Source organism: Copadichromis virginalis, linkage group LG17 (genome assembly GCF_057382275.1).
Source record: "Copadichromis virginalis isolate Kocher_CV1m ecotype Utaka linkage group LG17, C_Virginalis_male_GT1.1, whole genome shotgun sequence".
NCBI classification, from domain to species: Eukaryota; Metazoa; Chordata; class Actinopteri; order Cichliformes; family Cichlidae; genus Copadichromis; species Copadichromis virginalis.
In genome coordinates this window covers 35135588-35153600 of record NC_140634.1, presented here as the reverse complement: position 1 = coordinate 35153600, position 18013 = coordinate 35135588, and the positions used below count along the sequence as shown (strand labels likewise).

The 18013-nt window shown below is 39.4% G+C and overlaps 1 protein-coding gene across 1 annotated transcript; it reads right to left on the bottom strand.

Annotated features, from left to right (window-relative positions):
- Positions 1-5091: 5091 nt before the first annotated feature.
- On the bottom strand, positions 5092-17471 carry il17rel (interleukin 17 receptor E-like). The gene is made up of 18 exons (XM_085436966.1): positions 17179-17471; positions 15849-15876; positions 14108-14257; positions 12253-12359; positions 11372-11486; positions 10996-11040; positions 10449-10588; positions 9971-10042; positions 9822-9876; positions 9543-9706; positions 8834-8878; positions 7710-7767; positions 7380-7525; positions 6753-6812; positions 6606-6663; positions 6041-6148; positions 5580-5636; positions 5092-5483 (listed from the first exon to the last, which is right to left on the bottom strand). The coding sequence occupies exons 1-18, from the start codon at positions 17278-17280 to the stop codon at positions 5362-5364; spliced, it is 1632 nt and encodes a 543-aa protein (XP_085293092.1). The 5' UTR covers positions 17281-17471; the 3' UTR covers positions 5092-5361.
- Between the last annotated feature and the right edge of the window lie 542 nt (positions 17472-18013).

Sequence of the window (18013 nt, the reverse complement as noted above, 5' to 3'; positions counted from 1 at the left end):
ACCAAAAAAGGAAGCGTTCCTTGTATATGCAGGGTGTGGAGACAAACATGGCTTTGCTATTTATTTTTTAAAATATATTTTTAGTTTTCCAGCCATCACGCAAAAAAGGATAAAAATATCTTTTCAATTTCCCCCTGCTAAGTAATTTCCAAACAATTTTCGTGTTGTACGACCAGCCGAATATTTTGCATGCTTACATACTGCCTGATATTAATCTAACAGGAAAATGTGCCCCAGTATATCTGAATGAAAACACTAGTGCATGTAGCCTTTTAATGTAACCAAGTTCCTTGTGTGTCTAATCATTTCCACAGGATGGATATATGACTATCGTATATGACTTTCGGTGTAAGTATTGCACAGAGAGGGCTCTGTTCTGTTACTGGTACTGTTTTGAGCAATGTCATTTGCGTATGTAAATCACAAGGAAGTTCGAGAAACATTTGGGTAGTACAGACAAGTGTCACTACAACAGAAACTTTTTTATTATCATAGCTGTCCAGGATGTTTGGCTGCTTTCCAGACAATCTTTAAGAATCAGAAGTCAAGCCTGTTCAAACAAAAGCCAAAGTGCTCCTAGAAGAGTTTTGCCATGGCTTTATAAATATGGGATGGAACCACAGCTTTTCTTTAAATGGTTTCTGGTACATACAAAAAAAATTTTTGAAGAATGTCCCTAGTTAACAGATTCAATAATATTTATCACAATTGCTGACATGAGCAATGTGTCTGTGTCATCCTACAAGTGAATACCATCCTAATTCATTTCATGTTACCTTCATTTCAATTTTATTTTGATACCCCCAAATCACAACCGCAACAGTTGCCTTTAGGCGCTTTATACTGCAAGGTGAAGACCCTGCAGTATTAGATGGAAAATCCCAACTATCGGATCATCCCCTATGAGCAAGCACTAGGCAATAGTGGGAAGGAAAAACTCCCTTTTGACAGGAATAAGGCTGCAACAGAGCCAGGCTGAGGCAGCTGGGAAAGTCTTAACTAGCTGAATGAGCACATTCCTTATACTTTTTCTTCCGTCTGCCTTCTAACTCTTACCACACTATTTGAGTCAGATATGCGTAGCTCGCAGCACTGGGAGAGATCAGGAGTGCTGATGAATCGCCGTGTGAGTTTACGTCACTGTCAGATAACATTACAGATGTGTTCTGGGTTACTGTCCAGCTGAAAAACTAAGGAAGATCCCACTAACACAAATCTGAACGGATGATGTGTCACCACCTAAACTTGTGGTTGCTTCGCATGTGAAATAAATCAGCAGTGAAGTTTACCCACACTACGGCACCTCCCCCAGGTTTCACTTCAGTAATCACACAAGACGAATTTGTTCACTTTTTCTCAGACATTAGCAGGGAGACAGGAAATTTCCAAGATTTAGACAAACAGGTAATGCTGACCTACGTCTTCTACTTAAAATCTAAGAAGCCTTATACAGGCTGAATGAGAGCTAATGTTAATGTTCTTTGTTAATGCTTTATTAATGCTTGTTGCCATTCGTATATACACACCATTAATACTATAGAAGCCTGTACTATGAACAACTATAGCAGTCAAGTTTGGGTGTTTTCTGACAAAAACAAGCCACGGCCTCAGACTTGTTAAGTAAACAAAACATTCAGTTGGCTAACTTTTACCAAGGCTCACATGTTAACAGAAGCACATTCTGGTCCTTGTGACACAAGAATGCGAGGCTGTGGCTAAAAGGACTATCATATCGTTTATACTGATTCCAGTATAAATTAAAAGTGTAGTATGACAATAACATTGCTAGGAAATCCAGGCATATCTGAGAGAAAGAGCTACATAGTGGTTAGCACTGGCCAATGCAGTTAACGGAGTTAGGTTAATGAATGGTTCTAAATTGCCCGTGAGCGTGAATGGTTGTCTGTCCAGGGTGTATCCTGCCTTTCACCCTTTGACAGCTGGGATAGGCTCCAGCCTCCCCTGCCCCCATGACCCTGATAAGGAGACAAGTTTTATGTTAACCAGACTCTAGACCAGAACTGCCCAATCCCAGTCTTCGAGAGCTACTATCCTGCAGCTTTTAGATGCATCCCTACTCCAACACAGCTGAATCAAATGGTTTGATTACCTCTTCAGCATGCCATCATGTTTGGCAAAGGCCTGATAACAAGCCATTCATTTGATTCGGGTGTGTGGGAACAAGGATGCATCTAAAAGCTGCAGGACGGTAGCTCTCGAGGACCGGGATTGGGCACCCCTGCTCTAGACTATGTTGAACACTATAGAGAATAACTCTATTGAACTTAAAATAATCATGGACAGGATTTCCACCTTGATAAATTACTTTCTGTTAGCATTAAGTATTTTTGCAGGACTAATGTAATTTGGATATGTTGGATCAACTCAATTAAATTAAGTTGGACTCAACTGCAGTAAATACGTAGATTAACTAAGTTGGAATAACAGGATTGCATAATGCTAAAATAAAGGAATTTAATCAAAAGGAAATCCTTTCCATTATGTTTTTATGTTCATTTAGGTAGAGATTTTGGGAAGGGGGTGTTTGATAGGTCTGTTAAATCTACTATAGTACTGTACAAAATTCGTGACCCACCAATCTTTTCTTTGTATTTTGTTTCCAACCATAAGCCAAGAAAGTGTTAGGTTTAAATTGTGAATTGTCATTTATACTTAGAAATATATACTCATATATTCTTAGAGTTTTATAATCCATTGCATAATGATAGAGGTCTGATCCTTAGCAGTCTGCAAAGACTGTGTGCCTCCCAGAGCACTCTGGGATACACACACATCTTAAGCTCATGAGAGAGGTCGTACCTTCTCTTACTGATTTATACGATGAGAGGACACCTACTCTGTATCTGTGTAAGTATAAGAGCCCTTTGTTTAGGTGGACCGGACTCCTCGTACCAGCAGGTCACAGTTCTCTCCCTCGTGCACGAGATCAAACAAAGAGCTCTGCTTGGTGTCCAATGCTTTGTGCCGTTGTAGTAGAATTGTCTCGTTCCAGCGGTGGGTCTGTGCCAGACAGACCCAACAGAAAGAAACTTGAAAAATGATATTGAGCAATGGTTTTCTGAAGGTCTTGCAACTTTTTTTTCTTGTTACATTGGCTGCTTGTCACTTCCTTGTATCTTCCTTTTCAATGGAATGTGTTTTTTGTTTTTTTTAAGCCACTTAACTTTGACCTATGAATGACTGGAGGAAAAAAACAGCATCTAACTCGATCAATGTTGCGCCTACGCATGAACAACAACAAAGGACTAATTTTAAATTGGATCCTTTGAGTATTTTGTTACTAGCATCCTGTTACAAAACCATATCACCTGTTTCCATTCACTTAGTTGAATCTTCAATGGAAAAAAGCCAACCATAACAGGTTTGACAGGTTAAAATAAAAATTTTCCAAACAGCGATTTTCCTATTAGTTGAAAACTTGGCATATCTCAGCATTATTTGTCCTTAAAAATGCTGAGGAAAATGGACAGAAGAAAGTAATGTCCTTAAGAACATAATAGTATCATTAAGCTCATGCTTAACTCCTAATGACTCCAGTTTCACTTAAATATATACAAAGCCAGTGTTTTGGGTGTATGAGAGGCCATTAGCATTTTCTGGCTGTTCTTCAACAGGAATCTGATGGGAGACGAACATGCCAGACAAGCTGACACTGGCTCTGATTTCTGCGCTGAGAGTGAAAGCGTATGGAAACAAAGTTAGCATTAGCCGGTAAAAAAGCCTTGGCATTATTTTAGGGTATTTACTAGCCAATTTTGTTGCAATTTAGTGTCATAAATAAAATTGAATTGAACTGATTATTATATAACAGATATGTTTCCTTTTGCTTATCTTAGCCAATATATATAATGTGGAAGAGTTAGGGCGTAGTGTGAAAACATTTCCTCTTCTTTAGCACATTATCAAATAAAGCCCTAGAGAGGAAGCATTAGCTCCTATAATGTCCAGTTTAGCAAAACAGGCAGGTTGAATAGGTGAAAAAGTTGCGGCACTCACCAGACAACCACAATACAAACATATGACTTTATATAATGTGATCGATTACCGGAGATTAAATAAACAACGGTAACAGTAACATTGACCCATATACACTGATGAGGAACATTTATCTATAGAATAAGTTCTGTTACCTTTGATACTTTATGTTCAGGCTGCCATAGCATGTAAAAGAATAAAAGTGCAGAGTCACAGTGGTATTTTTTAATCTATTTGGTTGGGAGTGAGAGGATGTCTATACTTGCCTTTCTGCAACATGCTATCTAGATATGAAAAATAATGAGCGCATGTCGTTAAAATGTCAGAAACAGTGCTTTTCCATTACCATGTAGAAACATCACTCGGCCTTTTTGTTTATTTGTGTTTTTAACCACAGCCAAGATTCATTGATGTGGAAATATTAATTACCTTACTTACAATTCAAGATGACATGGTGCAACAGCCTGCATGTTTTGACAGACTGAAAAAGTACCTGGAGCTAAAAATGTAATTGATGAACCAGTTTTTGGCTGTAGAGCAACAAAATGTGGGCTGCCATAAAAAGTGATGCATTTCAAAAGTTGCATTGGTGTTTTATCTATGGTTTTTATATACATGGCAATTATAGTACATCTAATAAGAAAGTAATTGACATGCTCATCATCAGGTAATGTGTTGATGATTTGTGTTTTTACTCCAAGTGAATCAAAATATATTTTCTAGGTGAATGGAAATTTTCCTCGCTGAAGGAAGTTGGATTAAAGTTAAAAGGAAACACAGCTATCAGCAGCTCTGGCTCATGTGAGCAGGTGCACAAGCAGTGACATGGAAACTTTCACTGAAAACTGGGAAACAGCTGCTGAACATAGAGAGCAAAGTGTTTATAAAACTGTAAGGACATAAATAGATATGGAGCAGCAAAATAAAGTATAAGGCTTGTAAGTTTTTGGTGTTGAGGTGAAGTCGGTGTTAATGATTGCAAGTGTTTTAATGCAAATGTATTGCGATTATATTAGATTTGACGAAAACAATGTTGTGAAAAAATAGGGTTAAATGATATAATAATGGTGCATTTAAACAATAATTAAAACAGCATTTTGTATTTTGCCTTTTTTATTGAAAATAAACATTTTGAAACAAAAACCTTTGTAGCTGCAAGATTAAATGAAATTTTACCTTTAAAACAACTTTCTCCCAAACAAACACAACCACACAAAATACATTAGCCAGTAACTAGAACAAGCATACAAACCAGCACCTCTGCAGAAAGCTACATACCGTTTGAAATGTCAGTGCCTACAATATATACTGAATTCAACAGAGAACTTAGTTGCTTTTGTAACATCTTTATGCCTCACACTTTGGTCATTCAGAGAGTAAGTTGGCCTTCTCGTTGTTTCCGCACTGCGGTGAATCAGGTATGAAGACCCCACCGTGGACAACCGGCTGAGTTTGTAACACAGACACCAGACAGGTGGGAGGGGGATCTGCAACAAAACAGGAAATATGCTAAGATATGCGCACGGGTAAAAGAAAAGAAAATCTGTATCGTATGGGTTAAGCAAATGAAGTCATAATCGTACCTATTTGCTTTTCACCGTTACGGACTCCGGTTATTTTCTGCTTCCTTCTCCGATGCACTACAATAGAAGACGGGGGAAATGTGATGAGGAAGCAAATCAATAAAATGACAAACTCCGTGGCTGCTTTTCATTCAAATGTCGGCCGATTGCAATTGGGTGCTACTGTCTATCCATCCATAAAGAGAGGAAGGCAAATTTGAATAATCAAACATCTAAGATGGAAAGGAAAAGCTAGAAATGAGTGTTAACATTAGGACATTATTAACCAGCCTAGTTTACTGAGGCAAACTCAGCATTTACTCCCTTGCAAAGAGTCAAACACGAAGCCTGCATATACCAGAGCACGCTGCAAAATCTTTGAGTTTGATGGGCAGGGACTGGAAAAGGGCCTACATCACAGTATGTCCCCAAATAAAATAAAATGGTAGCCTGACACCTAGCCAAATAACTTTTCAACCTACCTGTTAATAGGACATGAAGCACCAGAGTGACACATATTACTCCAAAGAGGCAAACACCAGTCAGCACAAATACCCAGGTCAAGTCTGAACAAAGAGGTGATGAGTCACCTGCAAAGAAAATTTACAGTTTGTTAGATGATCCATTTGGTTTGCATCTTGCTCTCTGCACTTTCTCAAATGACTGAATCCCCAATTATATGTAAAGGAAAAACTGGTACTTCTTATTTTCCACAGAACCTTTCATCTTGAACATAATAGTATCATTAAGCATTGCACGCACAACAAAGCATCCTTTTATTTTTCAAAATGATGCCAAGACACCAAACTTCAGATGCACATGCATTTGCAATTATACCACCTCAGAATTCCCATGGCAATAAACGCAAGCTGTGTTACTGTACTGGAAACTATTTACATTTCAAAACTGGTGCATCGCCTAAGGTTTACAAAATTTTATGAGAAAAATAGTAAAGGAAAAGTTTGGTTAGACTACACAGGACTGAAGCAGAAATGAAGAGCAGAACGTATTTTAATGGGAAGCAGCTCTAGCAGAAATCATACTTACTGCACAGCTTCAGACAGTGGATGGCTGTGGCAGCATACTCCACATCAAGCCTTTTTACCTGTGCAAATAAAAAGGATATATTAAAGCAACAGTCTTTTTTTAAATAGGAAGTGCAAAGAAGTCAAAGGATCTACTACACAAACATACCTGAAGACATGAGTTGCAGGACGCCCCTTTCAGATTTAAATCAACAGCTTTTTGTTTCTCCTGAGAAAAAAGACAAAAGATATGAAATTTTTCCTGCAGGCGATATGGAAGTTGTCATGGTTTCTGTTTTTTCCTGTTTCTTTGATGTGATAATAACCATGATGCGTTCAGGAGAAAGATATCTTGTTGCACACTAGGTCTTGCTAATCTGTTGACAGATCCCTTTTGATTGCTGGAAAGCGTATTGTAAAAGATGTAATTACTACCTTTTTTGTTCTGTTGATAGCAAATAACTTTTAAAAGTCACGACACCTTCAAGAAAATGTGAAGTTTCCTAGCAACGAAAAAGGCAACATGCAATAAACAGGGATCATGTACGACAAAAAGTTGGAACACAATCTGTGTAAGCGTGCTGTGGCAGGCTGCTTCAAAAAAAACTGCACACATAGGATGTTTTAGGGCAAAAGTTTATTGCATGCAGGGAGCGAACAGACATTTGTTCTGCCACTCTTACTTAGACTCATCAGATCTAATGATGAGCTAGAACTCTGTCGAAGAAATCTGCAACAAGATATTTTTCTATTTTTCTAAAAAGTGCCGTCTGCGCTGGGAATGTGTTGCACCTACCACCTGCACGTTGTGTGTTTCAATGGTCTGACACTCAGGGGATCCCTCGGACTTCACGCACAACTCCACAGAAAAGTTTGCAGAGATCTGTGACAGCATCTTCACTTCTTCACGCCCCTCTGTTCTTGTTGTAACCAACTCCCATGCTGAATTTTTAAAGATATCATCATACAGCACCACCATGCATAAAGATTATTATCATCATTACAGACATCCATTATAGAACATGTGAACACAGTAGGGTCAATACATTGCCATAGACCATCAGAGCATCGCAAAAAATACTCATGATGTAATTAGCAAAAATTTGAAGAAAATAATAAGTCACACCTTGGAGTCTCCCATCAGCAAAGGGGCACCTGGTCCAGGACTGAGAGCCTGCAGTAAACTGATGAAGACAGAATAACATTTTTGAGCATTCTTCATCGAGCTGTTGTATCAAACACATTACTCTTAGTTTTAAGAGCGCTTACTAAAATCATTGTTGCACACCCATAGAAAATAGTTCAACAGTCTAATAATGATACTTCTGCTTTGCGTTTAGGACTCAACTCTCACTTCTGAAATGCAGATTTGATCACAACTTCCTGTTATTGGCTCAATAACAGGAAGCTGATATAATAATAACAAGAACTCTAGTATTAAATAAATACATGTTGTTTATTACTGAGTTAGTGCAAATGCAAAAACTTGCATGTGTAAGAATTGCAACCCAGCAGCATTGCTTCTTGTAGGCAGTTTCCTGCTTTTGTAATGAAGGGTATGGATAATTAGAGCCTCCTTGTCTGAGTGTTTGTGACCTGGATTGTCGCTAGCTTTCTGAGCCGGAGAATGTCAGTGGGCATATTGGTTTTGTTTTTTAAAAATGATAGCAAAAATGACAAACTCATGGCATCAGAAGAGTAAACGATGATATCATAGTATCATGGCTTTTTAAGCCTATTTGGTTGTTAGTTCTATACGTGCAGTCTTTAACTACCAGGGACCATCAGAATATATGTTAGTTTAGGTAATGGCTCAAAATAACTACGCATTTCAAGATGACTTCCAAGTGACAAGAAAGAACTTGATAAAATCCTGATAAAATTAAAACATAACATGGCACATAGCATGCTATTAGGATAGCCATAGAGTTTTTCCATAATGAGTCAGCTAGCTTAATAAGCCAACTTACAGCAGTAATGTCACACACTGACCAAGAAATTAAATATATCTTCTCAATCTTAGCATTTTTAAAGATGTCACACTATACCAAGATGATCTCAGTCATCTGAACTGTCAGGTCAGTTCTGATATTTGCGTTGCATTATGCTAATGTTGTGCAAAGGTCATTTTGTAATCAAATACAGAAAGCAAAAAAAAACGGTTTTGTTTGTTTCACTGTTGCTAGCGTATCAAGTTGACATGCCCTAGTGAAATTTGTGGAATGAAAAGAGCGAAAGAAAGATTGTTACCTTGACGCACAGTCGATCATGGGGATCCACCTTAGAGAATGCTATCTGAAAAAGCATTAAAGAAGTATTTGTGAATGAATCACAAGTTCTTATAAATAAAGAATTGCAGTTACACAAGTGATGACCTAAATCATTAGCCTGGGTGACTCATATTGTGTTTAGATTCAAAGAGCTATATTTGTCTTTCAAGTGAAGCATCTGCCTAAGTCTTCCCAAGTATCCCTTCAGCCTAAATGTCTTGTGTCAAAATAAGGACTCCTTTAGGGTTTCCCTTCATTCTCCCGATATACTTTATATGTAGGTCTGGCTTGACTTATATAAACAAGAAACACAGCTCAACATTTATGTTGTACTTTTATGTACTTTTATGTGATCGTTTGAGGCTTCCACCTTTTAAAGAGGTTACAACTGCAACTACAAGCTACATCTGAAATCAGATCAGTCATGATTTTCCACTTCAAGCTGACGTGTCCGCATTTTTACTGCATTTTCTGTGACTCATCTCTCAGATACAACCAGGCACATGACTTTCAGGTTGTTCAAACCTCTGTCAAGCCTCTTCGTAAACTGAGTGAGAGTTCTGGCTTGTATGTGTGTGCTCATGTGCAATGTTGCCTAACAAGGGCATCGGCTTAATTACACTTAAGCGATTTGTAAGGATAACCAAGCTTAAGAAAGCTCCCTTTATAAATATCCAAAAGGTGTGTACCTTTTCTCTGGTAACATTCTGGGAGGAATGTGGCAAATCCACACAGATGCCATCATCTCTCATCTGACACAATGCAGCCGTAGCTGTAATTGGGCAAGCAGGCTCCCATAACAGAGTCTCCTCCAGTGGATCAAAGGTGATTCCAAACCACAGTTCCTCAACACCTGCAGGCGAATGAAGTCATAGGATTTTGGATGGTTATGATACATTGTCAGCTTTCAAATGCTACAGCACACGCTGGCAATTTTGTCATCTGTTTGAATGAACAATGGGACTCACGGTCTTTGAACGGGCAGACCTGGACTCTTGGGGCGTCCATCACCGCTGACCAGCCCTGTGATGAATTTATCAGTGATTATTGAAGGTCTTTTGTGGAATTTATGGCAGAAACTCAAACCGTGATTAAAGACCGGGAGTCATAGCATTACCTCAATGCAGAGGCAAGGCAAAGGTCGAGAGTATGGGAAGGTGCCACTCTTTATGGGTTGCTCCTTCTTTATCTAGAAAATGAGAACAGCCTTTGATTATTTGTGGAATGACTGTCTGGGTGGCAGTTAATGATGGTTCTTGTGTTCACTGTGCACATTTTGACTTTTGATCCTTACTGTTTCAGTTGCCCCTTTGTTCAGGGAATACTGCGCTGTCCTGATTGTCAGTTATATGATCGTTAAGCAGTTTATTGAGTGAGTACATTTAAATTTAGAATCACACAGGGAATAACCCAATGACTCACTTGAGGAGGAAAGTCCACAAGTGTGGCTTAGACCTGTTACGCTTTTCTTGAACTGTCACATAATGGAACATTACCCCATCTCTCACAGATCTCACTTTATATATATTCATATTATTGAAGAACACAAATAATTGCACTGATTCCATTCATATTTATTCCAATAAGAGTCTCACCAGCATATAAGCCCCTGTGCCAGAGCAGATGAAATCCTTTCGGCAGAGTCGGAGGTGATAGTTGTGATCGTTGAGCATGTCTGAAACATTTACGCTCAGCTCCTTCTTGTCTGGGTTTACTTTGTACGACAGTCTGCCAGCTGAAAGAGACGTGAAACAGTCCGACAATTAAAACAAAAAGGTCCAGTTGAATAATTCAGTTACATTTTATTTATATAGATATTACATATATATTTATATACATATCACAACAGCATTCACCTCAAGATGCTTTGTAATGTAAGGTAAAGACTCTACAATAACACAGAGAAAACCCCAACAATCAAACAACTCTCTATGAGGCAACAGCAGGAAGGAAAATCTCCCTTTTAACAGGAAGAAATCTCCAGAAGAACTAGGCTCAGAGAAGGGCAACCGGTTTGGGGTGAGGAGAAGAGGACAAGCCCTAAAAATGCATATATACTGCATATTTGATATTTTATTTCACTCCACTGCATTAACTAAAACATGTAAGGAGAAAGCAGATCCCGAGCATATTTACACTTACTGATGCACTCCGGAACATGTCTTCTAAAATCTTCATGACTGCATCCTGTTGAGAAAAGTGAAGCACTTAAAAAAGAAACAACTCATGCGTAAATAAATTCCTGTCATTCACGTGTCATCACGCATGTGGGAGTAGTTTTTACACAGTACTCACTTAAGATGTTTACACTCTTTGAATCACTGACATTCATCATTGCAGAGCAGTGGAACACACTATGAGGTTTCCTGTTTGTTTTTTTCTACCAGTTACAAGGAAATACTTGGCAGGGCTGGTTGTGTAACACTGTTTATTAGTTACCCATGGTTACAGTCATATGCCCTTCAGTCTGTGTTTGCATAATTATGCAAACACATGGACAAAGTGCATGTAATCCTACCTGGAGTATGATAGGTGCTGGTCCAGGTCATTCCACAGTAACTTGGGACTGTTGACACTGTTACTTGCACTTGTTGGTTTGGAGAAACTTCAGTGCAGTTGTTCTCAATTTCAACCTGCAGGAAAGAGGCAGGTAAAAGCACACAAGCTGTCACATGTCTGTTAAACGCTGCGCCGTATAGAAATATGCTGAAATGTCCACATCCATTTCAGAAGCAGTTGGAAAGCCAGTTAGCCTGGCCGGACCACTGTTGTGTCTTCCTGAGAGACCTGAAGACGCCAGCTAGACTATGGAAATATTCATAGGCACGGTGATGCTAACCACATTGAACTGTTTATTTCCTCTGTCACTGTTTTCATTTTACAAAATCATCTACAAAGTGGGGTGTGGCTCTAAACGCGAAAAGAGGACACGCCACAAACCCGGCAGCAATCAAAATTTTGGTATGTCGCAAAACATTATCATGCTTGATGATCTTTCTGTTTACAGTTTATGTGACACACCGATTCCACCATCGTGGGCATCAGCTGGGGAAGGCTTTTGAGCTCCGTAACCTTTGTGAAGGTTACGATGGCATATGAGTCAGTTTTCCAGTGACCTTTAAGAGCAAATGGGATCTCCCAGATGTGTGGAAAAAGGTCATGTATTTTTCCTGACCACAAGACGAGAGGAACCGGAAGGACATCGAGAGTTGCCTCATCAGCAAACTCCCCGATTTGCGGGAAGGGAAAGACAAAAGAGGGCAGGAAGGCACTACTGGGTTGGCAACATTTGAGTGCTACACACAGCACATTTAACAGAAAAGCTACTCTAGCATAACACTCTGGATTAATTAATGTCCCACAAACACCCAGCGATGCCAGTTGTGCTAGGGATTTTACCTGCAGTCCAGACATCCTTTCTCTTGATGCCCTTGTGAAGCTAAAGGTTCTGCACCCCGTCATCCTCCCTGCGGTTGTGATACAAAAGGACACGCCGTGGATGGAGTCTGTGGAAACATAAACCAGAATATGTTTTGAAGTTGCTGTAGCAGTAACCAGCACCAGCCAGTTAGCCATTCAAACGGTTTTTAAATGGTTGATTTTGGTGCAGGTTGGCACTGTTTTAGGTGCCATAAAGGAAGAAGTTATTTAGGCACTTTTTTTTCTGAGCAAAGGGTTTCCTCAATTCCAAGACGGATAGTCTGGAAATCTACCAGGTTTACTGTATTACGCTGTGCACACGGATGGATGTGTCTGACAATGTGTCTTCCTGTGTAAACCTTATCAGACTGTATGGGTTGTCAGCATTATCAGGAACATGAAGTGTCAATTGGCATGTTTACCATGCAAAAGCAGAAGTTTTTTTCATGGAAGCTCGTAGCATTTTATAAAATGTGACTTCCTTCAGCAAATGCCTTTAAGGTGTGTCATCTGTGATTATCATCTCTAACATCATTAGTTTTCAGGTTGAGTTGACTACACCCTAAGAGTTCCATTTGGCGCTTCCTTGTTAAGGACGTTTTGAATAAGGAGAAAAGAAAACAACTGAATAATGACCTTGGTCAGATGGAGGAAATTAAACAATATCACGTGCCATGTATCTGTTGGCATGAGTGTGTTAGGACAGAGGCATGGGCTCTGTTTAGTTAATGATTGTCCTCCAAAACTAAAAAGTCCTTCTATGTATAACTTGATTAATTACATGCGATAACTTCAGTCACTCAGCACCTCTTTGTCAAAGTTTCCCTTAAGATATACTGATTCACCACACCTATGTCTTCTGTGAAAACAGAAAGAAGATTTTGTGGTTTAACAAACAGTTTGGCTTTATTCTGAAAGCAATTAATTAACAATGCCGAATCCTCCCAATTACTTCCAAGTATCAAAAGAAATTCCGGTGTAGTGTTTTAACAGCAGTCACATCTGAAATGTACAGCCCATACCAGGAAGTAGGCTGCTTTAAGTGAAGAAGACAAAGACACCACACTGAACATGTAGAGATTAGTGTGACATCGGCCGTCCACTGACTCCTCGCAAGACATCAAACAAGCAGGTACGCTAAAAGCATCAAAGCGGTACTGGGATTAGAGTAATGTGATTTCTGGGCATGTTTACATGTGAACTTAGATAAATCACTTTGGAAACCCACTTAAGCTGACTGCCTCTGGCGCCAAAGCATCGTGCTCCAGCGCAGAAAAAGACCACACACAGTGTGCACACACAGGGTGATACACTGAGACAATGAAATGTTATAGTTGAAATGCCAGCATTAGTCACTTTGATTGAAAGTGAGATTATCTTTTGAAAGTAAGAAATCCAGAAAACTGTCTAAAAAATAGTACAATAGCATAAGTGGATAACAGGGGCTTTGGGAGGTGGGACATAAAGGAAGAAAAAGTGGGAAAAGCAACCTGGATGGTAAACTGTGCATGGAAAATGATTTGGTGCCAAACTAAACACTGCAACATGGAGCTCAAGTGTAAGTGGATTTTAATACTATAATAGCTGCTTTTAATAAGCGGCTAAACTAAATAATCTAATAGGGTGACACACTGAGTCAGTGGTTCAGTAATTTCGCATTGCTATAAGACTGAGAGAAGTCAAAGACTAGACCCTGTGCCAAAGCAAACCTCTGTTCACCCAAACAGATTTTCATTCATTGCTTGAACTGTAAAAACTGTTGCCATTTTTGAGCACATGCATTTTATACAAACAGATATGGGACCATCTATTTTAAGCCATCACACTTACGCACCAGCGATTTGCACCACTGCTTTGATTCCGAGCCACAGCGAGCACTTCTGCATCCTCTCACACTTCATGACCGTGGAAAGGCTGACGTTGTGGAACACGGTGGAGGTGTTGAGACTCTCGGCGGGGTTCTCGCATGGACGTGGAAATGAATCTGCACAGCAACGGGGACAGAGAAATATTTTTAAAAAAACGAAAAAGTTACACTGTGGGATTTGTGAGGAAAATGAAGGCGTGGATTTTGTGTACCAAATGTGGGTAAAAGGATCTTTGAAGTATGCTGTTACTTACTTATAGAGAGCCAGTGTTGGGGAGTAACGGAATACATGTACTGGCGTTACGTATTTAAGATACAAAATATGAGTAACTGTATTCCGTTACAGTTACCGTTTAAAAGGTGGTATTCAGTACGGTTACTTTTTGAAATAAATGGATTACATGGCGTTCTTTTCCTATTTCATATGTTAGACTGTCCCCTCTCTATTTTTGGTAATTCCACGCAGGCGGAAACCCAAACAAGAGACGCATTAAGACGCTCTACTGCCTGTGTCTCAATCTCGCGGCCCGTGACACCCCTACTTGCGGCCCGCATAATGACGTGAAGAACTTTTTTTTTTAAATGTTATTCAAAAAATTATGTAATATGAAAGCAATAGGCAGAGTGTTACAGACATAACCCTAAAGAATGTAGGCTCATGGGCAGGGTAGTCCAGTTGTAAGTAAATAATTAAGACTCGACTGAACACTGTGTTCGTGTTTCAGGAAAACACGAACACAGCCTGAAGCAGCCTGAAGCAGCCTTTCAACGCCTCTCTCTGTCTCTCGCAAAGTTGACCCAGGCAACAAAGTAAAGATAGTTTTCGGCTACGAGCCCGACATGAACCTGATGTATTTGCCAGAGGTCCCTTTACTACGGTTCAGAGCCGCGGACCTGTTTTATATACGCGCGGAATAGTTTACTATACGAGATCGCTGCAAAAACTGCAGCCTGACCTAATGTCCACCCTACTGTTACTCATTTTATATTAAGATTTAAAAATCTGGTCGGTATTGGTATGGCGAGTAACCTTCAGTAATAGTAATAAATCACATTCATGTAGTTGTAAAAAGCTTGTTAATATATTAAGTAATCCAGAGTATTCAGAATACGTTACTGTCATTGAGTATTGTAACGGAATACATTACAAAATACATTTTGGGGCATGTATTCTGTAATCTGTAGTGGAATACATTTAAACGTAACCTTCCCAACACTGTAGAGAACAAACTACAGCAGCGTTCCCACCTTTGCCGTCTGCTATACAAAGCATTTGAATTTCTCTTTAGCATTTTACACTTACACTCAGTATTTTGTGCAGAGATTACAGATAGCAGCAGTGCACTGCTTCTCAAGCTTATCGGGATTTTATCAGGTCTTATTTAGCATGTGAGGGAGGAAAAAATCGTTTTAATGCTATGGGTGGGGTTCATTTAAAGATCTTTGAATGTGGTTACTGTTTCTCACTTTAGTTCAGAGGCATGGTCTTTGTGTTGTTTTACAGACCTTTTGAACCCAGCCTTGAATTCTATGTTAAATGCTGAATGCAGTTGCTTTGGCAACATTGCAGTAAAATATAAAGGCAACAAATGCAGGCGTTATCAGTTTTTCCTGTTCGTCGGCTAATATTAGCTGAGTTATTGTGCAAGTAAACACCCAATGGGGATGCATGACTGCTGGTGTAACGTGGCAATAAGTCTATACTCACAGCCTCCTTTGGTCTTGCAGTGAAGTCCCTGCAAAAAGAAAGAAAAGGAGAAAACACAGAGTGATTCATGGCAGGCTCTTTTCTGTGAATTCTGTGTAGGAGTTTCATCAATAAAGTTACTCTTAACAGAACAAAGGTAGCAGCTCTGCAGGACAGGGGATTCCCAGACAACAATGAGTTTTTACATCCTCATTGCTCCTTTCAGGTAAGACTCTGCCTGTGTGTGTGTGTGTGTGTGTGTGTGTGTGTGTGCGTGCGTGCGTGCGTGCGTGCGTGTGTGTGTTTAACCCCACAGCTGGAGCACTGTAACACAGTTGTCTTTGGTTAATATAAATAGTAATAATAATAATAATAATAATAATAATAATGAAGGAATGTGATTCACTGTGGTCTTGAAGGAATGCATCCTCGTTCACCAGTCAAGTATATGAAACATATTTCATAAATCCTTGTGCCAGAATAAACAGTGCCTTCATTTTTATGTTGTGGGGAATGTGATTTGTAACCATCAATAGTTCCAAGAATTTTTTGTTGGATTGTTTTTTTAAGAAATGAAATCTTTTAATTCCATTGATCTACCACCCGTGAGATACCTCACAGAACCTGATGATGTTTTGACTGTAAACACATCTCGAATTCATCTTTCAGAATTTTAACCGACTGTCACCGATTGTTTTCTTGCTACAGCGAGGTGCTGAGTTACACTATTAAGCGCTTACACATGTAGAAACCTGCAAATGATAAAGAGCTTTATCTTAACTGTACGCATGCAAGACAAGGGAGGAGAAAGAAGGAAAATGAAGCTTGTAAAGTTCAGGTCGCTGAAAAAGAGTAAACATGTTGTGTTGACTATTCACCCTCCACCCAGATACATTTGCAGTTGTTTCCTCCTTGGGCTCCAGTAAATGATTAGATATATTTACCAAAGCATGTATCACTACCTCCTTTAACAAAAGCTCAGCAGAAGAGGCTTTGCAGGATGTAGCTTTGTAAAACTGTCTCCCAGTAGGTGAATCAGAGTGTCATTAACTGGCTGTCGTGTGTTTTCATTCTATGTGAACTGAAGAGCCTTTGAGATTAGAATTGGATCATCACAAATCAGATTTAAGTTTGATCACAGCCCCAGTAATGACCACAGCTGTAAGAGTACAGGACTCATTATAAACATCTGTATATTTCTGTTATTTTCACTCACTAAAAACAGCCAAATTGGCATATTAAGAAGTATTATTACACAAGTTCATCAGCAGCAGTGACTAATATCAGAAGTTAATATAGAACACAATAATATAAGCTGATAATGTGATTTTATCCTTGTTGATTCTTTTACCTGAGAGCACCTCATACATGTCTCCAGTCCTGGGCTTTCTCCTCCAGCTCCAGTCAGACACAAGCAGCAGTGGACCAGGAGCAAGCCAACCCACAGGATCATTTTACTGGCCAGGTGTGGACACTTTCTTCTTTCTGCTGTCCCTGTAATCTGTGCCTCTTCTTGTACTCTCTAATCTTTTCCCTTTTTTTTTCTTTTCCAGGTGGGGCTAAGTGATAAACTCAGATGTGGGCTTGATGTAGCTGAATGTTGAGGTTCTCTGGTTTGATGTGTCCTGGAAGTGATGATATCCAACATGTAGCGCGAACTAAAGGGCTCCAGCTGTTTTGTGTGGGAGGCGGGGCTCTCTGAATGAGAGTCAGTAGTGGTTTTCCCTCTTCAGCAGCACTTTCCAAGATGTGATTTTTTTTTTGAAACAGTCCATGTCCTCACTGTACAAAACTTCTTTGGGACCTTTCTACTTACCTGTCACACTATAGTGAGCTGGAATTATGTGGAAATGGTACTGAAACCCAGTCACCAATCCTCTCACCCACACGCCAAAGTCCACATGCTGTGACAGGATTTACTGGAAAGGTGCAAAATTTCACATCCCTTTTTTTTTTTTGCATAATTTCTTCAATTCCTATTGTGTATTTCTGAAAAAAGAAGTTTCTAGAGGAAACCCCTTTACTGTGGTTGCAGCAGTCCCCTTTTACTGACTGGGTATTAATATTAGAAAAGGTAAAGCAGTTTGAGGACTATGGGAAGAGCTTGTTCTTAACATCTGACTGACCTCTTAAATACTTTCACTATATTTATGCTTTGTAATAATAACTCCTCATATTTCACTCCT